The sequence below is a fragment of the Crotalus tigris genome, unplaced genomic scaffold (assembly GCF_016545835.1).
Source record: "Crotalus tigris isolate CLP2741 ecotype Arizona unplaced genomic scaffold, ASM1654583v1 scf7180000018925.3142382, whole genome shotgun sequence".
NCBI lineage: Eukaryota > Metazoa > Chordata > Lepidosauria > Squamata > Viperidae > Crotalus > Crotalus tigris.
Window position 1 is genome coordinate 1,196,503 of NW_024097278.1, and position 21,536 is coordinate 1,218,038.

The 21,536-nt window shown below is 42.2% G+C and overlaps 1 protein-coding gene across 6 annotated transcripts in view; it reads right to left on the reverse strand.

Annotated features, from left to right (window-relative positions):
* Positions 1–21,536, reverse strand: part of FRMD4A (FERM domain containing 4A) — a 451,440-nt gene that overhangs the window by 71,913 nt on the left and 357,991 nt on the right. For all 6 annotated transcript variants that reach the window (XM_039357562.1, XM_039357563.1, XM_039357560.1 and 3 more), the window contains exons 7-9: positions 19,297–19,319; positions 6,449–6,532; positions 3,288–3,353 (exon numbers count right to left, since the gene is read on the reverse strand). In XM_039357562.1, coding sequence (XP_039213496.1) covers positions 3,288–3,353; positions 6,449–6,532; positions 19,297–19,319 — 173 coding nt within the window. The remainder of the gene's footprint in view (positions 1–3,287; positions 3,354–6,448; positions 6,533–19,296; positions 19,320–21,536) is intronic.

Sequence of the window (21,536 nt, forward strand, 5' to 3'; positions counted from 1 at the left end):
GTGCACTCTACATGGGGCCACCCTTGGAGAGTATCCAAAAGCTTCAATGGGGGCAGAACACAGATGCATGGACAGTTTCAGGGGTCCCTGGTGTGTGATCCATGTCACACCACAGCTGTGTGAGCTGTTATTAGTGGCCAGCTTGCTTCTGGGTCCAATACAAGGTTATTACCTACAACAAAGGTCCCCAACCTTTTGGCCACCAGGGACTGGTTTCGTGGAGAAAGGTTTTTCCGCGGACCGGAGAGTGTGTGGTTTTGTGTGTTGCCTGCATCCCATGGATGGGGCTTTGCTTGTTTTTGTAGACTGGTTGCTGGCATACCACGGACCGGTACTGGTCCACAGACCGGGGGTTGGGGACCCCTGATTTACAAAACCTCTTATGACATGGATCCAGGCTACCTGAGGAATTGTCTCACCCCAGGTGGGATTGTCCACCCCACACTTTCTGGCAGAGGGGCTGCTGTGAACCCCGTCGGTCAAGGAATATTAGGACAGTACAAAATAACTTTCCATGAGCAGCCTAAGGTGGAAAAACTCAACGTTAAATAAAAAACAAAGCATGAATTTAACTGAAGGTTGCAGGTGATTTTGGCTAATGGAGCACCCTGCCCAGGAATGCGGATACACAAATAATTTCACGAGCAGAGACATCAGCTTCTGCAAATGATCCAAAGGTGTTTTTGGACTTTCTTGTTTTTTTTTTTAAGACATTTCTCTTCTCATCCAGGAAGCTTCATGTCCCACCGTCCAGCCAGAGCTGAAGAAGCTTCTTGGATGAGAAGCGAAACGTCTTCAAAGAGAAAACAAGAAAGTCCAGGTGCCTCCTGAAAAAAAAAGCACCTTTGGGACAACTGTGACTTGGATGACTGAGAATCTCCAGAGACTTCTGCAAGGGCAAGCGTTGAAAAATAGTTAGGCCAGGGGTAGGCCATCTTGGCTGTTTTATGACTCGTGGACTTCAACTCCCAGAATTCCTGAGCCAGCATGGCTCAGCTTGGAAACCTCTCACTTTCCCCTCAGCGTGGCTGGCTCAGGAATTCTGGGAGTTGAAGTCCACGAGTCATAGAAGAGCCAAGGGTGCCTACCTCTGGCCTAGGCCTAGGCCGCTTTATGACTCGTGGACTTCAGCTCCCAGAATTCCTGAGCCAGCATGGCTCAGCTTGGAAACCTCTCCCTTTCCCCTCAGCATGGCTGGCTCAGGAATTCTGGGAGTTGAAGTCCACGAGTCATAAAAGAGCCAAGGTTGCCTATCTCTGGTTTAACCCATCAATGATTTTACTCTGTTTCTGCTTGGCGATGTAACTCTAATTGTCTAACCCATCATGGCTGTAATTTGTCCACAAGTCTTAAATGTCTGTGGAGATTCTCAGTCACCCGGTTGGTGGTTGTCCCAAAGGTGCTTTTTCAAAAAGGCAACTGGATTTTCTTGTTTATTTGTTTTTTATTTCATAATGGAGCACCCTGCCCAGGAATGCGGATACACAAATAATTTCACGAGCAGAGACATCAGCTTCTGCAAATGATCCAAAGGTGGTTTTTTTCAGGAGGCACCTGGACTTTCTTGTTTTTTTTTTTAAGACATTTCTCTTCTCATCCAGGAAGCTTCATGTCCCACCGTCCAGCCAGAGCTGAAGAAGCTTCTTGGATGAGAAGCGAAACGTCTTCAAAGAGAAAACAAGAAAGTCCAGGTGCCTCCTGAAAAAAAAAGCACCTTTGGGACAACTGTGACTTGGATGACTGAGAATCTCCAGAGACTTCTGCAAGGGCAAGCGTTGAAAAATAGGTTAGGCCAGGGGTAGGCCATCTTGGCTGTTTTATGACTCATGGACTTCAACTCCCAGAATTCCTGAGCCAGCATGGCTCAGCTTGGAAACCTCTCCCTTTCCCCTCAGTATGGCTGGCTCAGGAATTCTGGGAGTTGAAGTCCACGAGTCATAAAAGAGCCAAGGTTGCCTACCCCTGGGTTAGGCTTATACTCTATGATATAGGGCAGGGGTATACAACTTATACTCTATGATATAGGGCAGGGGTAGGCAACCTTGGCTCTTTTATGACTCATGGACTTCAATTCCCAGAATTCCTGAGCCAGCATGGCTCAGCTTGGAAACCTCTCCCTTTCCCCTCAGCGTGGCTGGCTCAGGAATTCTGGGAGTTGAAGTCCACGAGTCAAAAAAGTGCCAAGGTTGCCTATCTCTGGAATTATAGGGGCTTCAGTCTGATGTTGGGACATAAATATGAATGGCTAGAGCAGTGCTTTATTGTTTTTATCGTCTTAGCTTGTAGTTGATAACATAAGATTAGGGCCTCTGAGGCTTTTGGGAGGGGGCTGGTGCTTTGCAAACTTCAATAAAGGAAGTGAGACCCCCCCAGTTCTTCCCTTCTTATCTTTTTTTTTACTGGCCTATTTATTTTGGCTCACCTCATCCAGAGGAAGTAAATACAGAGAGTCCTTGACTTACAATAGTTCATTTAGTGACCGTTCGAAGTTACAACGGCACTGAATAAAGTGTCTTTTTAGCATTTTCCACGCTTACAGCCCTTGCAGCATTTCCATGGTCACGTGATCAAAATTCAGATGCTTGGCAATTGACTCTTATTTATGACGGTTTGCACTATCCCGGGGTCATATTATCTCTTTTTGCGACCCTCTGACAAGCAAAGTCAATGGGGGAAGCCAGATTCACTTAACAACCGTGTTATTAACTTATCAACTGCAGTGATTCACTTAACAACTATGGCAGGAAAAGTCGTAAAATGGGGCAGAATTCACTTAAAAAATGTTTCACTTAGTAACAGAAATTTTGGGCTCAATTGTGGTCGCAAGTTGAGGACTACCTACATGGAAAATGAAAGAGCCTGAAGAAAAAAAAAAACACCAACCCTTAAAGCAGATTTGAAGTCGTTTCTGCCTTCATGGAATTCTTTCTACAAGCTATGATGAACCTATAATTGTATACTGCAAAGAGTTAAATTTTAGGGAACAAATTAAATGCTTGTGCATCACATAAGGGATATATACACTTTGGGATATAACCCACGTGCACCTGAAAACCTGGTTTGGACCTAAAAATCTGGAATGCCAGCTTTTAAGAGGGTCATATTTTAAGAGGGTCTCCATTGTTACTGATATTAATTTTAAGGAAGAAACACAGTTTCCCAGATCCTACTTTGGACATCGCTGCTTTGAAGCCAAATATGTTATGAAAGAGACTGAAGTCACAACGAGATTTTGAATGCACACTGGCCAAAATTTTCTGTGTCTGGAATTCCTGTTTTTGACTTACTTGACGATAGCTTGGCCTCTTGTCTGTCCATTCAGCTTCTTGTAATGCTCAATCACTCGATCCTCACTTGGAAAAAGAGAAACAGAAATTAATTTAGCAGGCAGGGTTGAAAAAGTATGATGGCGTTCCAGAGTAGGAGAACCATCTCCTCAGCAATCAAGTCAATAAATCTCAAAGATCTCTATATAGATAACAAAATGGAAAGCAAGGAAAACAACGCCAGCTGTCCTAGAATATATTCTTCCATTAAAAAAGTGCTTTCCTTTTATAAAATAAAAACATTAGCTACACAAAAGTAGAAATTAAGGAGGTGAGCTCCAGGTCATGTAATACTTGAAAAGGTTTGAAGTTGACTTTGCATTTTCTCCTGTGCCACTCTCTTGCCAAAAAAAGGTGAGAAAGCATCTATTAAGTTAAGAAAAAAGATCCTCATACCGCGTAAATCTTATGGATCACACAAAGTATCTTAGCATGAGCATGGTCATGTAATTGAATATAAATAAGATGCTGTTTGTTCGCTTTTTTGTGAGTGGGAAAAGCCCCAGATACAATTCAGATTTACACAGAAGAATAAATTGGGAACCATATTGTAAATCTTCAGTTCAAGGACTGGATACTCTCATCCGTTATGATGGATAGAAATCGGGTTCAAGCAAGCAAACTCTAAGCAGGTTCCAGAATTGTTGTTATTTTCTGCTATTTTCCTGCTCTTCATTGTTTCTGCTAATCCCTTTCTGTTCACTGCCCATCTCCAATGCTCCCATATTCTTGCTCTTCTCTGCTTTTTTTCCATCCCTTTCAGGTTATCCACTGGCTTTATCTGTATTCAGCATTGTGCCTTTCCTTTCCCTTCTTCCTTTCCTTTCCTTTCCCTCCTTCTCTCATAGTTTTTGTCATTTACAGTTGCATTCCCTTTCCTTTCCTTCCCCTTCTTCCTTTTCTTTCCTTCCCCTTCCTATCTTTTCCTTTCCTTCCCTTCCCCTTCTTCCTTTCCTTCCCCTTCTTCCTTTCCTTTCCTTCCCCTCCCTTCCTCTTCTTCCTTTCCTTTCCTTCCCCTTCTTCCTTTCCTTTCCTTCCCTTCCCCTTCTTCCCTCCCTCCCTCCCACCCTCCCTCCCCCATTCCCACTCCCTTTCTCTTCCCTCCCTCCCTCCCTTCCCCATTCCCATTCCCATTCCCATTCCCACTCCCTTTCTCTTCCCTCCCTCCCTCCCTTCCCCATTCCCATTCCCATTCCCATTCCCACTCCCTTTCTCTTCCCTCCCTCTCTCCCTCCCTCCCTCCCTCATTCCCTTTCTCTTCCCTCCCTCCCTCCCTTCCCCATTCCCATTCCCATTCTCTTCCCTCCCTCCCTCCCTCCCTCCCTGCACATTTCAGTCCCTTGTGAGAATGAAGGTGTGAGCACATTTGAATACATTTGCATCGGTCCTGGATTGCAGAGACCAGGATCAAATCCCACTTGATCAAGCAGATCACTGAGCAACTACGGATCAGCCACTCTTTTCCAGCTGCTTCAGGGGCACAGGTGTGGGAATAATGTTGGGGAGGATTCCATCCTCTAGTGTTGTGTTTCTAAACCTTGGCAACCTGAAAATTTGTGGATGTCCAGTCTATGGTTAGGGAATTCTGGGAGTCGGACTCCATTCCTTTTCAAGCCGCCAAGGTTGAGAAAAAAAATGCTGGCTGTGGAATTCTGGGAGTTGAAGTCCACATGCCTTAAAATTGTCAAGGTTGAGAAACACTGTTCTAGAAGTTGCCTTGAGCTTTCAGAGAGAAGACGGGAGAAATGCGTTAAGAATAAGAATGTAGGAAAGCATAGGAGCCCTGTAAGTCAGAAGCTATTGTAGACTCTGAGAACTTTCCCAAGGACCATCCTAGAATTTCACAGAGTAAACACAGAGAACTTTCCCCAGACTTTTGTCCCGGCGCAGTTTTGCAGAGAAAGGAGTCAGCCAGTTCCAACGAGTGGGTGGCCAGAGAGAGAATAAATAAAAGATCACCCAGCCACAAAATGAAAATCACATTCCCTTGCTGTCATCAAATTACAATGCTGGAGAAGTTAAAGGGGAAGCAGATAAGAGGGCTGGAAGCCAAGAGCCTTCAAAAAAAAAAAAAAAAAAAGGGATGAAAGACTCAAGCGAACTGTGGAAAGCAAAAGCCTCTCTCTCTCCCCGCTTCCTGAGCAGATTCATATTTGGGCTGATGAAAGAGGCGGTTGAGAGGCATTTCCTTAGGACTCCCCATTCATTTTAAATCGGATGCCTCCATCTCTTCAAATGGGCCAGTGGATTTAATGCTCAGCCTAGCAGGAGGAGGAGGAAAGCCCGAAGATTATTCATAGGGCAGAGCATTTGCAAAACTCCCCATCAACCTCCTGGCTTCTTGTCCTGGAGAACGTGGGTAGTATGTGCACAATGCCCAGCGGGCAAGGGGGTAGAATGGCCCTCGCTCTGGTTACAGACATAGGATGAAGCAACATGACAGGATAGCAGTGTTCCAATATCTCAGGGGCTGCCACAAAGAAGAGGCAGTCAAGCTATTCTGCCAAGCACCTGAAGGCAGGACAAGAAGCAACGGATGGAATTCTATTCTATTCTATTCCATTCTTTCCAATAGCTATTCTATTCTATTCTATTCTATTCTATTCTATTCTATTCTATTCTTTCCAATATCCTATCCTACTCTACTCCTATTCTATTCTGTTCTGTTCTATTTCTATATTCCAATATCTATTCTATTCTATTCTATTCTATTCTATTCTATTCTATTCTATTCTATTCTATTCTATTCTATTCCATTCCATTCCATTCCACTCCACTCCACTCCATTCCATTCTCGTTAAAAGCCACTTGGTAAATAATCTGGGAAGGGTAAAAGTTCCTTCAAACCCATCTGTTTTGTAGTGGGTTGTAACGGCGGGTTTTAACTGTTCATTTTAATTATGAACCATACGTCTTTGTTTTAATTGCTATGGTAAGTGAAGGGTTGATGTCGAAGCTGCTTTTGTCGAATGCCGCAGAGACAAATTTCGTACCAATCTCAGTCAATTAACAAACCCTTGTCTCATAAGGCAAATCAACTTTTCAGAGAAACCGCCATCAGTGCGGTGTTCAGTAGAGAAAGTCAGAGGGCAGATCTTATTAAAGATAAGTCAAATACTTACCAGTAAGCCAGAGATGGGTGCTCCTTAAGGGCTTGAGTTGGAAGCGCTGGCAACTTCTTCAAGTCCGTCCTTACAGTTTCATTGCTGAAAAAGAGAAGGGGGAAGGGGGGGGGAAGAGAAAGAAATCCAATTTTTAAGGACATTAACCCAGAGATAAATAAGACTGACAGTATCAAACTCGATTCTTGCATAATGAAACACTGTAGAGCAGGGGTGTCAAACTCAATTTCATTGAGGGCCGCATCAGCATTGCCGTTGCCCTCAGGGGGCCGGGTGGGTGTGGCCAGGGTAGGTGCGGCCTACTGGCTGCGCGTGGATGGGGTAAGTGTGGCCTACTGGGTGGGCGTGGCCAGCTCTACATCGTTCGCGTCAAGGGTGCCCGTGGGGGCCTGGGCAGGAGTGGGACAGATCTGAGGGTCTCTGGCAGAAGGGGGTGGGACCAGGGCAAGCGCCAAGGCATGGTCCACTGGAGGAGCCTCACTGTTCCTCTCAGGCCATGTGGGGGGGGGGGCTGGATGGTGGTGCGGGCTGCCCGGAGCCCTGGGCAGCAGAGGTCAAATGCCCAACCTGGCCCTTGAGCACCTGCAGCACCAAGCCCAGCCCCACTTCCTCAAGGCTGCTGCTCAAGGTTCTTCTGGTTCCTCGCTGTTTCCAGACAGCCTTGTGGAGCTAAGACTGAATGCGTTTCAGCATAGATGGCCACCACAAAATTGTACATTGGCTCCTGGCCGGCCTGGGCCAGGGCCAAGGCAGCGGAGGCCGTTCCCTCACTGTTTCCAGGATGGCTTCGCGGGCCGCATGAAACCACTTCGCGGGCTGCATCCGGCCCCTGGGCCTTGTGTTTGACATGTCTGCTGTAGAGTGATCCCTTCACCATTTCTTTATTTCTTTATTTTGCATTAGGGAATCAGGGACCTTTGGCCCCCCCAGCATCACCTCCATCTGAACAAAGCTACTCCAGATGTGGCCTCCTCCATTTCATTTGAATTTCTGAAGATCATCACAACATCACTGTTTTCAATAGCAGGAAGAATGTGCACAAACATGGGAGAATACTTGGATTCCCACATGATTCCCCTTTGATGGCTGAAGGGCTGCAAAAGTTGATGGAGTTTGCAGAGATGGCTAAATGAACGGCTTCGATCAAAGAAAAGGACACAATTAATTTTGTTTCTACTTGGAAACCGATTCTGGGCTTTGTGCTTGAGGTGGACAAAAAAACCCTGAAACTTTGATTTTGGGTTTTGCTGATTAGATAGGTTTGTAGTTTGTATTACTATGTAAAAGTAAAAAAAATGAGGGGGTGTGTTGTTATGGTACCTTATTTTACTGTGCCAAAAAAAGTCAATGCTTTTCTTTTTTTCCCTTTCCCTTACACTTTTTCCTGATCCCGCTTTCCTCCTCTATTTTCCCATTATTTTCTCTTTTCTTCATATGTCTGGATTTTGTGTTTTGGAAAACAAATTTTAAAAAAAATATGAATTCAAAACCTTGTTGCCTTTTCAAAGCGGGCGATCCGGTGCGGAAAGCCACATGCGCAGGAAGGAAAGAGAAAGTTTTGTAAGGAAGCCACTTCTCTCTCCAGATTTTAATGACTTCCAAAAATGCTCCAAGGAGCAATTGCTGATCAGAGATCTCCAGCCGGAGTGGCTTTTCCTGCCTTGACAAGTCCTTTGTTCACCCACCTCCTCGGCCTGCTTGGAGGGTGGGTGGGGACTGCGTTTCCTGTGGGAAGGGGCAGGCTGATGCTTTCCTGCAAGGCTGAGAAACTTGGCAAAAACACCATTACAAGAAAAAAAAAAAAAAAAGAGAGCAAAATTTCTGGATGGAGAAACTGCTGAGATTCTGACTTGCCTCAAATGAAAGGAACTGTGACTTGGTTTTGCATTTGTATGTGTTTATTTTAGAATACAGAATATTGTTGTTGTTGTTTTAAAAAAACAGCAAACAGAAGCCCAGAAAAAAGGGATCTCTGGTGCGCTGTACAAGATCGAACTTTCATTTTTATTTAAGTCGTATCATTTTTTTTCCTCCTTCCCGTTCAATCGTGTCTGATTCTCAGACACTCCCTGGACAGGTCCCTGCAGATTTCTTGGCAAGATTTTTCGGAAATGGTTTGTCGTTGCCTCAGTCCCAGGGCTGAGAAAAAGCGACCAGCTTAAGTCACCCAACTGGCTTTGTGCCTAAGGTAGGATCTAGAACTCCCGGTCTTTCAGTTTCTAACCAGGTACCTTAACCACTACACCAGTGTTTCTCAACCTTGACAATTTTACGGCATATGGACTTCAACTCCCAGAATTCTGGGAGTTGAAGTCCACATGCCTTAAAATTGTCAAGGTTGAGAAACACTGCACTACACCAAATTGGCTCTCCATTAACACATTACGCAATCCCATCATTAACATCTAAAGCAGTTTAATTTAACCGTAGTTGTCCCTTCCCCCCAGGCAGAAATTAGATATAAACATTGGGATATGCAATCTAAAATTTTCAACTGTCCTCAAAACGGGAGTCTTGTCAGTAAAAGGTAAAAAAATAAAATAAATTACGGCAAGATGGGAGCATTGTGTTAACACACCCAACAAGACAAATCAGTGGAGCCAGGTTGGTTCCCAGGAAGAACTATAAAACAGAAGATAAACTGCAAAAACAGATCATCACTGGGGGTTACCTGAAAGTCTCACAATCACTCACACACTCTTCTACAACACATTCTGGAGGTGATGGACTCAACTACCCAACTTGAAACACATTCTCACAAGAACCAGAAACAACAGAACAAAGATGCTAATGTAGGAACTAGGCCCGTAACAAACCCGGATTTCCATTTTGCCCTTACATTTACAACTGCTGCACCCTGACAGAATTAGTGGTTCCTGCATATGTCCTTCCTCCTTAATAATAATAAAGTTGGAAGGTCATCTAGTCCAACCCCCTGCTCAGGCAGGAAACCCTATACCATTTCGGACAAATGGCTGTCCAGTCTCTTCTTAAAAACTTCCAGTGTTGGAGCATTCACCGCTTCTGGAGGCAGGCTGTTCCACTAGTAAATAAATGAAATAGAAATAAAAAAAATAAAAATGGAATGAAATAAATAATAAAATAAATAAAAAGAAGTAATAAAATAAAATAATAAAATAAAAATAATAAAATAAAATTAAAATTAAAATTAAATTAAATTAAAATAATAAAATAAAATAAAATACCAGAAATCAAGAAGTATACAGACTATTAATCCAAAGGAGTCTGGTAACTCCTTTTTGCAAATAATCAATTTTGAAGGCAGAAGCTTTGGCGAACCATAGCTAATTTCATCAGATGCACGGCATTGTTAAATTAAAATGTAGGATTTGAAAAGGGGATCAAGCAGCAGAAGAGGAGAAAACGCAGCTATGCAGATACAGATCATGTGCGAGACAGATTAACAATTAGCACCTTTCACGTGTTAACATTTCCTGCTGGTTGTTAAAGCGTTGTGAGATATCCTAAGACCTTTTGATGTATGTGAGTTTCGTCAACTGCAAGGCTATCAGGCCATTACAGTTTCCTTCTTTTAAAAAACGGCAACTCCGGAATCTGTAACTGGATGTCCCATGAAATTAAAATGGGGTTAAAATCCTCTGAGGTTACTCTGTCCTTATTTTGAGCCTTGATATTGAATTTGCTTCTTTCCTACTATTATCCGAGAGCCGAACCAAAGGAAGATCTTTTGGATAGAAGGGCTCAAAAGAGCAGCAGGACTTTTGATTTTATGGTGAATATCTGGAAGAACAAATTTTGCTTAAATTAGCTTTAGGTAACCTTCCCTCCAAGACCCCTAATAATCTGACGTTATGTTTTTCTCACTTATGGATTCTACAGGTTTAACTTAATGTGGAGTCTGTCCATAGCCATAGGGACCCACTGCTAAAAACTTCCACAAACTCCTTGTATTTCACCCCGTCTGCCAGGTTCGTAAACCAGGGATAAACCATTACAGGTAGTTTACCTCAGCTTACCACAGTTCATTTAGCGACTGTTCAAAGTTACAACGGCACTGAAAAAAGTGAGTTACAACCATTTTTTCACACTTACGACCGTTGCAGCATCCCCACGGTCACGTGATCAAAATTGGGCAACACTTGGCAACTGACTCACATTTATGACGGTCGCAGAATCCCGGGTTCACGTGATTTCCCCCTTTGGCGACCTTCTGATAAGCCGAGTCCATGGGGGGAGTCCATTAACAAGGATTCACTTAACAACTGTGGCAGGAAAAGTCGTAAAATGGGGCAAAATTCATTTAACAACTATCTTGCTCAGCAGCAGAAATTTTGGGCTCAATTGTGGACGTAAGTCGAGCACTACCTGTATTCTTTGAGTCTGTAAACATGTTACGCCCTTATTGAGCACTAAAATGAAGAACTGAGACATACTTATTTATTTATTTAGAGAGAATTTATATGGCCGCCCACTCAGAGACTCTGGGAGGCTTATCAAAATTGATTAATTTATTGGTTATTATTGGCCAGGAACCCAACTGATCCAGCCACGAAGACTCCCTATTTAAATAGGGCAGTGTCCATTATATTGCACAATTTTGCTTGCTGTTGCTTGCTTCGCTTCACCCGGGATCTGTAGCAATAGCTTTTCTTGGCTACGATTCTTTTAAGGAGAACATAAAGCATCTGGCAGACAAATCGTTCTTTGTTTCTCAGATAGAAAAATTCAGCTTTTATAGTCTTCGTTGCCAACGGCAGGATTCCTTGGTGATTTGCCCAGAGACAATGGGAAAACGCCTGGGAATCTGGAGGCGGGCTTTCCCAGAGTAAATATTTCCAGAGAAAAATTTCCTCTGACTAACACGTTTCCTTGAAGAAATTTTCAGTAGTAAATAAGTGTCGCTCCCGGATCTTCTCGGTTATACACCATTTTTGCTAAAAACTTTGGGGAAAAGGAAAACAGGATTCACAGCATTTTTGGCTGAACTGTGACTGAGCTGGCATAGCAGCCACAAAATAAATGAAGACGGAGAGTACGGCTGTATTTGGACTATAGGGGTGAAGCCATTAGGCATGAGAAGAGAAATTGTCCTCCTTACTCTCAGCCTTTTGGTTTCAAAAACGTTGTTTATCTCTTTTGTGTTAACAATATATATATATATATATATATATATATATATATATATATATATATATATATATATATATATATATATATATATGTAGGTCTTTGGTGGTTGGTCAGATCTAAGATGTGTTTGGGGGGGTTATATTTGTTTTGAATAGCTGTCAAGGCTTCTTTGATAGGCACTTGGGTGAAGAGGGATATGACATCGAAGCTCACTAGTAGGTCGCTGGGCTGTAAGTTTTGTTTCTTTATGATCTCTATAAACTGGAATGAGTTTTTTACGTGTGAGGTGATGGAAGCAGCTGCTTTAAGCAGTCATCAAAAAGTACTTATTTTTTCAAAACACTTCTTTCTGATACCTTGCAAAGCTCTAATACTGAATTACCTTCTAATGTTTAAGACTGTGAAATTGTTTATCAATTAATAATATTTCTAATCAGTATTTAACTAGATCAGTGGTTCTCAACTTTTTTAATACCGCGACCCCCCAACCGGTCGTAAGTCGAGGACTACTCAACCGGTCCTAAGTCGAGGACTACTCAACTGGTGCAGCACCATTTGCAGAATGGGACTTTTGGCGGGCTCAGCAGGGCAGAGACAGCCTGGACAATTCCTATTGGCTTTTGAAAGCCCATAGAATTAGACTCTATTAAAGAGAGTCTATTCTATTGGCTTTCAAAAGCCAATAGAATAAAAGGGAGTAGCACAGCTAAGGAAAAGGGGGAAAAAATGGCGGACTGCGTTGTTTGGCAACCCCCGTGAAATGGTCGTTGGACCCCAAATGGGGTCCCGACCCACAGGTTGAGAACCACTGAACTAGATGGATCTAGAAATTGTTTACATGTTAATATTTCTGATCAGTATTTAACTAGGAAGACAGTTACTGATTTCCTTTTGTTTTAACTCTCTCACTTGCCCCCCTTTAAATGGTAAATGCTTAAGAAATGAAAAGATTTAAAATAAAAAGCATACAATGATTAAACTTTGCAAACAAAAAGAGAAATTACCAGAGAGTTTTTACAATATATCCTCCTTCAGGAAAAAAAAGGGATTTTTTTTTTCTTTTTAAAGCAAAGCAAGCCCAGATTACTGAAAAATGTACATTGTAACAAGACCTAGATCGCTACCATCTGCCTAAGATGAGGTTTCTTCACTGGAAAAGATGTCGCAAGACACATTCTTCGAGTAAAGAATTTGCTATTGAGCAAAGTTACCCAATTGTGCTGTCTCTGAAATTGGAGTTGCTAATCATAGGTGTACGGTGTTCTTTGGAATTCATGGAATGAAAACACATTTCATCACAGTCTTTTCTTTTCTCCCTCTTTTTTGGGTTTTGCTAATTTTAGAGACAAGGAAATCAAGCCTGTCTGTTCTGGGGAAGGGCAGATCTTGAACCAGAAGCCCAAAGACTTTGGCCACCAAAGGAGAAGACAGAAGTCCTTGGAAAAGTCCCTGATGTTGGGAAAGATGGAAGGTCAAAGGAGAAGGAGATGGCAGAGGAGGAGATGTTTAGATAGGGTCATCCATGCAATGAACATGAATTTGCAAACTCCAGAAAACAGTGAAGGATGGGATGATGGGGGGGGGGCTAACATGCTATGGTCCATGGGATTCCAAAGAGTTGGGCATCACTTAGCAACTAAACAACAACACATTTTAAAGGCAACTCAGATTGGAATCCCAGAATCCCAGCCATCTGTTCAGTTTCAAGAGGGTGTATTTTGAGTGAGCCGAAGAGATTCTATTTTTCCTGTAAACGTACACAGGCAGCTCTTGACGTACAGCCACAATGGAGCGCAAGATTTCTGTCGCTAAGTGAGACAGATCACGTGACCCCAGGATACTGCGACTGTCATAAATGTGAGTCAGTTGTCAAGCGTCTGAATGTAAATTACGTGGCCATGGGGATGCTGCAACGGTCATCAGTGTGAAAAATGGTCATAAGCAGTGGTGGGATTCAGTCAGTTCACATCTCTTTGGCAGAACAGGTAGCTAATTATTGTTGCCCAGGCCCAGAATGGACTTCTGGAAGCGGTATCCGGTTGTTCACATATTTGAATCCAACCACTGGTCATAAGTCATTTTTTTTCCAGTGTCATTATAACTAAATGAGCTGTTGTATAAGTCTACTTGTATACAGGACTACTTGTATACAGATCCTACTCCAGCCACCTGTTCAGTTTCAACAGGGTGTATTTTGAGTGAGCTGAAGAGATTTATTTGATGTTCTACTTTTCCTGTAAACGTATATTGGCCAGCAGATTGAATATATAAACATACACCAATAGTAAAAATATTAACGTAAATGAGAAGCAATTCCCAACAACATTCCTCATGTGCTGACACCCCGTGGCATTGTGGGGAACTCAAGGGGCTGATCACCGCTTTGATCTTTGCTTCCAGAGAAGTCCATCAATGCATGGAAGCACAGATCAGAAGGATCCTGATCACGGAGGATTCTGTAAAAGGTGGCGCTGGCTTTAATTCAAGATCTTTTGTTCCAGTTGCCTTAAATCAGCTCATTTCTAACCCTAACAACTTCCAGGTTTTCAGCTCTCAGAACATCTGGAAATCACCAAGTTTGGGAAACCTTGCCTTGAAATTCATCTGCCCTGGGCAATGGAGATGTTCTTGAGTGTGTATGTATGTTTTAACTACTGGGAAGTTTTGAAAGTTGATAAAGATAGAGTTAAGGATCTGGAAAAAAAAATCAGGAAAAGGCTTTATGGATCAGAGTTTTTCTAAAAAAAAATATATGAGATTCGTACAGGAGGCAAATAATGAGAATAACTAGCGGGTGCATCGAAAGCTACTTCTACAGTGTCAGCAGTTCCACACCCTAATCTCATCATAGCAGTTTGTTGTTGTTGTTAGTTGCAAAGTCATAACCCCATGGACAATGTTTCTCCAGGCCTTCCTGTCCTCTACCATCTTCTGGAGTCCATTTAAACTCACGCCTACTGCTTCAGTGACTCCATCCAGCCACCTCATTCTCTGTCGTCCCCTTCTTCTCTTGCCCTCCATCTTTCCCAGCATTAGGCTCTTCTCCAGTGAGTCCTTCCTTCTCATTAGGTGGCCAAAATTCTTGAGTTTCAACTTCAGGATCTGGCCTTCTAAAGAGCAGTCAGGATTGATCTCCTCTAGGACTGACCAGTTGGATCGCCTTGCAGTCCAGGGGACTCGCAGGAGTCTTCTCCAGCACCATAGTTCAAAGGCCTCCATTCTTTGGCGCTCAGCATTTCTTATGGTCCAGCTTTCACAGCCATACATTGCAACTGGGAAAACCATGGTCTGGACTATACGCACTTTTGTTGGCAGGGTGATGTCTCTGCTTTCTAGTATGCTGTCTAGATTTGCCATAGCTTTCCTCCCCAGGAGCAAGCGTCTTTTAATTTCTTGGCTGCAGTCTCCATCTGTGGTGATCTTGGAGCCCAGGAAAATAAGATCTGTCACTAGCAGTTTAAAAACCACCAAAAACCTCGGCCAGCTTCACAGTGCCAACGACAAAGTTGACAAATCGCTGATTTCCCCCCCCCCCACCCCAACTGCTGCAGGAATCACAGTAACAAACATCCTTCATGCCCACTCCAGGAAATAATTGCATTTCTCATTTGCATTGTCTTCACTCCAGGTTGCGTGCATTTGTCTGGTGGCTGCACAAAGGAAGAAAGAAATCTCCGCTGTTCCTTTATGAAGGACACTACAGAACCGTCTAAGCCATCTTTCCACTTGGAAGACCCAACGTCCAGGAGGTGGGAGGTTTGGGATGGAAGGAGCCCTTTGTGGATTGGGAAAGGGATTGTCTTCAAGTTCCATGGAATTACAGTTCATTTGGTAACTGTTCAAAATTACAATGGCACTGAAAAACACGGCACTGACTTATGACCGTTTTTCGCACTTACAACCGTTGCAGCATCCCTGTGGTCAGGTGATCAAAATTCAGACGCTTGGCAAGTGATTCGTATTGATGACGGTCGCAGCGTCCCGGGGTTACGTGATCCCCTTTTGCGATCTTCTGCACAAGCAAACTCAACGGGGAAGTCAGATCTACTTAACAACCGTGTTGCTAATTTAACACCTGCAGTGAGTCCCTTAACAACCGTGGTGAGAAAAGTCGTAAAATGAGGCAAAACTCATTTAACAAACGTCTTGCACAGCAACATACATTTGGGGCTCAATTGTGGTCATAACTTGAGGACTACCTGTATTACAGGTATCTTTTTTTTTCCCTCTTAAGTAGGTTCCCCTGCAGGTTCATGTTATGTTCAGCCAAGCTAGAAATTAATTCTCTTGCACAAGACTATTAGCCTTCTCGAAAACAGAGACGGATCAGCAATAATCCCGCAGCTGCCATAAATCAAATTTGCAGGTGACAGTGAGTTATTTCTTCTGGGTTTTCAATCAAACGCTGTTATTAATGACTAAGCAAAAGCCTTGAGGGTTTGTGTTGGGAAACGGAAGCAAGAACAGGCTTGTCCAAGACAGGTTAGGGTTACACAAATTGTGTAAGACTTTAAAAGTGATGCGTCAGGAAACTCTGCACTTCCTACATTGAAGCATGTCTTATTACACAGCTCATCCTCAACGTACGACAGTTTGTTTACTGACCATTCAGAGTTACAACAGCACTGGAAAAAAGTGGCTTGTGACTGGTTTTTTCACACTCACAATCACTGCAGCATCCCCGTGATCATGTGATCAAAATTCAGACGCTTGGCAACTCTCGTATTTATGATGGCAGCAGTGTCCCTGGCTCATGTGATCCCCTTTTATGACTGCTTCGGATAAGCAGTCGCTGGGGAAGCCAGATTTGCTTAGCAAACGGTGCTTATTGACTTCACTTAACAGCTGTGGTGAGGAAGGTCGTAAAATGGGGCAACTCTCACTTAGCAAACGTCTCACTTAACAACAAAAAATTTTGGGGCTCAATGTGGTCGTTAAGTCAAGGATTACCTGTATTTTGTTTCGCACCTTTATTTTTTCCCAATGAAATTCATTCCAAAGCATAACATCAGAAGCTGTGGCAACTGACCCATCTACTCTCCGGCCCCCAATTTGCACAAATGTCTAAAAAAAAAAACCAGGTGCATACACCATCTTGTTGCTACATCTGTGATGTCTCCATCCCAGAACATCATCTCTGGCATTGTTGCCAGGCAACCAGTTTTTGTAGCCTTTGCTTGTAGCTTGTTGACTTGGGCGGATCTCAAAAGCTAAGCAGGGGAAGCCCCTGTCAGTAGTTGGATGGGAGACTACCTGAGGATCCCAGGGCAGTATGCTTAATTGGGATATCAATAAATAACTTTGGAGAAGGCCATGGCTGATCACTTCCGTACACCAAGAAAACTGCATGAAGATCTCCAAGAGGTCTTCAGGAGCTGAAGTTGATTTGAAGGCAACTTTAATTCTCTTAACTAATTATAGGGGAAACAGTGGGACAACCTGGAGGTGGAGTCAAAAGTGGAATCAGCCTAGAATCTCTATGTGGCCACAAGTGGATTAAATCCAATGTTCTTTGAATTCTGCTGACCCTTATCCAACTCCTAGCAGGTCCTAAGCATTAGCTGAGAAGATTTCTGTGCATAGGCATGAGTTGTAATAAATCAGTTTAATTGGAACTTCACATGTGGACCTAATCTTTGGTGCCTGATACTAACCAAGGGGTTACAAAGTCCTTATTATTTAACTGAGCAAGTGCCAGCTTTTTCCAGGGATGAATGGAGCCAGGGGTGAATGAATAGCACACTCATTTCATCCGCACGCTTGTTCTTTTCTCGTAATTAATTTTTTACAGCCAAATGCCAAAAATAACTTTAAGCCTAAAATAGGGTTGGCCGTGATTTTGAAACAGCAGTCTGAACTGCCACGCCTAGTGAGAGGAGCCATTTGTTTTGAAATATCTTTCTGGTCTACGGGAGCAGACTGTAATGCCGTTTTATTTATTTATTGCATTATTTATATCCAGCCTCCACTCCCAAGAATTTGGATAACTCCCTTAGTTCATAAAAAAAAAACATCTGCAATCAATGCAAAGCACCACATAATCAACCCTGATATGAATTAAGTATTACTCTAAGAATACCAATAAATTTAAGAAGGATATTTAAAAAAAGAATAGCAATAGGCTTACAGAATAGTCCTCATATATTTATTTATTTATTTATTTTATGAGACTTATATACCGCTTTAAGTGCAAGCACTCTCTAAGCGGTGTACACCAGTAAGCAATGTATATATATATATATATATTTACATTGCCCCCAACAATCTGGGTCCTCATTTTACCTACCCTGGAAGGATGGAAGGCTGAGTCAACCTTGAGCCAGTGAGATTTGAACCGCTGACCTGCTGAACACAGTCAGCTAAAGTGGCCTGCAGTACTGCACCCTAACTGCACCCTAACTGCTGCACCACCTTGGCTCATATATCTTTGCCACTTTCCTAAATTCTAATAGTTTCACTGCTGTCCGAAGATAGAATGCAGGCTGTTCTCCAGTGATGGCTCTGCCATCGCTGGAGAACAAAGTCTGGACTGATGGCTGTGGAGATCCTCAGTCATCCAGATCCTGGTTGTCCCAAAGGTGCTTTTTCAAGAGGCAACTGGACTTTCTTCTTTTTAATAATAATAATAAAGTTGGAAGGGATCTTGAAGGTCATCTAGTCCAACCCTCTGCTCAGGCAGGAAACCCTATACCATTTCAGATAAATAGCTGTCCAGTCTCTTCTTATAAACTTCCAGTGTTGGAGCATTCATCATTTCTGGAGGCAGGTTGTTCCACTGGTTAATTGTTCCAACTGTGAGGAAGTCTCTCCTTAGTTCTAGGTTGCTTCTCTCCTTGATTAGTTTCCATCCGTTGCTCCTTGTCCTGCTTTCAGGCGCCCTGGAAAACAGCTTGACTCCCTGTTCTTTGTGGCAGCCCCTGAGATATTGGAAGACTGCTATCCTGTCCCCCCTCGTCCTTCTCTTCATTAAACGAGACATACCCAATTCCAGCAACCGTTCCTTATATGCTTTAGCTTCCAGTCCCCTAATCATCTTTGTTGCTCTTCTCTGTACTCTTTCTATTCTATTCTATTCTATTCTATTCTATTCTATTCTATTCTATTCTATTCTATTCTATTCTATTCTATTCTATTCTATTCTATATCCTTGATTAGTTTCCATCCGTTGCTTCTTGTCCTGCCCTCAGGTGCTTTGGAGAATAGCTTGACTCCCTCTTCTTTGTGGCAGCCCCTGAGATATTGGAACACAGCTATCCTGTCCCCCCTTGTCCTTCTCTTCATTAAACGAGACATACCCAATTCCAGCAACCGTTCCTCATATGTTTTAGCCTCGTCCCCTAATCAGTTGAGAAGTGAAATGTCTTCAAAAAAAAAAACAAAGTTCCAGTTGCCTTTTGAAAAAGCAGGGAGTTGGATTAGAAGACCCCCCAAGATCCCTTCTAGCCCAAGGATTCTATGACTTTAGATTTCTTCTATCCTCTTTTCTGAGGAGTTGGGGATCCAATCATCCCTTCCCAGCCCAAAACATAAAGACAGACAGATTTTATTTGGAGAATCCAATTCTGAAGATGACCCAGATCCAACCCATGACATTTCCCATATTTACAGATTTTGAGTCTTTCCCCCACAAGTGTGCATGTTTGTCTGTATGAATGACACATTTTCTAACTGAACAGCAATCCTATCTTATATAAAAAGTATGTACGGTACGTGAAAAATATGCATGCAAAACTCACCTTGAAAAATCCCCTTTTGCTTCCTGTAAAATTATAAAGAAACAAAAAAAAGAGAGAGGATAGTTACTTATAATAACCTATGTGCATTAGGGAGAAAATGCACATTTCCATCTTCAAGTATCATCAAATGTTTTATAACTTTATTATAAAAGGATTCTAAGGTCAAGATATGACATCACCTCAAGAGTTCCAGATTTAATCATACTTAGAGAAGCCTCACTGCAATCAACAGGAATAATTAACTTAAATCTTACAGACTGCAGAGGGCTGAAATACCACTCCATACCTAACCATTTGCAGATCCTTTCTTTACATGTGGATTTCTATTTTTTTATTCTATTTTTTTTAAAGATAAAAGGACCATATCTCAAGGAAGGGAATGAGATTTCTACCATATCATGTAACAACATCATAGGATCCTGCCAATTTAATTAATTAATTAGACACTGTATTGAAAATATATTTATTAGCCTTCTCATTAATAAGGAGAATTGATTAAAAAGTGCAGAGAGGTTTTGATAACACTGCAGCTGTCACACACAGCCATTTGATCCTGGAAAGGGTGAGATTGTGTTTAAGGTATTGGAAAATAGTCTGTGTAAAGTCTATCAGTGGCTTTCTTTTCAGAAAGAAGAATACATCTTGCAAAGGACTGCACACTTAGAAACTGTGATGCAGTAAAACACATTAATTACAGTTCAGTAAAGCACATTAACTACAAAATGGAGTCTTTCACCTAGGGCAGGGGTAGGCAACCTTGGCTCTGTTATGACTCGTGGACTTCAGCTCCCAGGATTCCTGAGCCAGCATGGCTCAGCTTGGAAACCTCTCCCTTTCCCCTCAGCGTGGCTGGCTCAGGAATTCTGGGAGTTGAAGTCCACGAGTCATAAAAGAGCCAAGGTTGCCTACCCCTGATTCTTAGGCTCAAACCATCTTAATGAGAACTTCTGCTAACCTTTAAGAATACTTGGGCGGATCCGTCCAGAATATTACAAAATCAAAGTGACTGATGTCTGATCAATGATAGCTTGATTTTGTACTTCATAGGAGAATATTTGGGGCTCAGCGTTGACATGAGGGGTCCTTGGTGCTCTCTGAGCTTGGTGATTTTATTGCAGACATTTCATGACCCAACTAGGGAACATCATCAGTGTTAGAAGGGAGTGGAGTTTGCAGGGAAGAGGAGGAGGAGGAGGAGGAGGAGGAGGAGGAGGAGGAGGAGGAGGATGACGACGACGACGACGACGACGACTGTGGGGCCCTTGGTGCTCTCTGAGGTTTTCTTTTTTCTTTTTTCTTTCTATATTTTTTATTAATTTTTTTGCACAAACATAAGTCACAATAGTTGCTAAACAGTGTGATGTCTGGGTTACATTTGTAAAAACAATCCTTAACAATTAATTTCTATAGTCTGTATTTCATATATTAACTTTGTTTACTTTCCTCTTTCCCTGAATGTTTTGCAAACATTACGTTAATATAATTCTTACTGTTTTAATAAGCGACAATTTGGTATATATTTTTCCCAGTATTCCTAAAAAATAATCATCGTATTAATGCATTCTTTTCTTTCCATTCATTTGAATTGCCTTATCACCAATCCTGTTACAGTCCTTATTTTAGTTTATTTCTCCCACTGAATTCTAAGTAATTTTTACTGGTGACAATTAGTTACATTTACATTAACAAACTTGATTCTATTTTTTCCATATAAGCCATCTCACATTTTTATGTTTCTTAAGTTTTAAATATATTGGTTAAAAAAAAGAGGGGAAAAGAGAAAGAATGAAGAAAAATAAAATAAATAAAATAAAATAAAATAAAAAATAAAAGAGAATAGAAGAAAGCAGTAATAACAGAACAGAGGAAATAACATAGTACTTAAAGTATATATCCCTCCTGGCTTGGTAGTATTTATTTTCTCTCTGAGGTTTTCTTGCAGACGTTTCATGACCTAAACTAGGGAACATCACTAGTGTTATCACAGTGCTGCACTGTGAGAGCATCAAGGATCCCTCGTTTTCCACTTTGAAAACATCTGTTTTGAAGTAGATCTATTAGATCTCAGGCCTGCAAGATTAGAATGCTGGAAAAGAGGACTTTCCAGGACCTGCCTGGCCTCAAATCAAGGCTGGATGGGTGGAGTAACCAGCTGTTCAAGTCTGTTTCACCCAAGGCAATCCCATTCACTCATGGATAATTATTTCCATCCTGAATTGTATTAAGTACAATTTCATGAG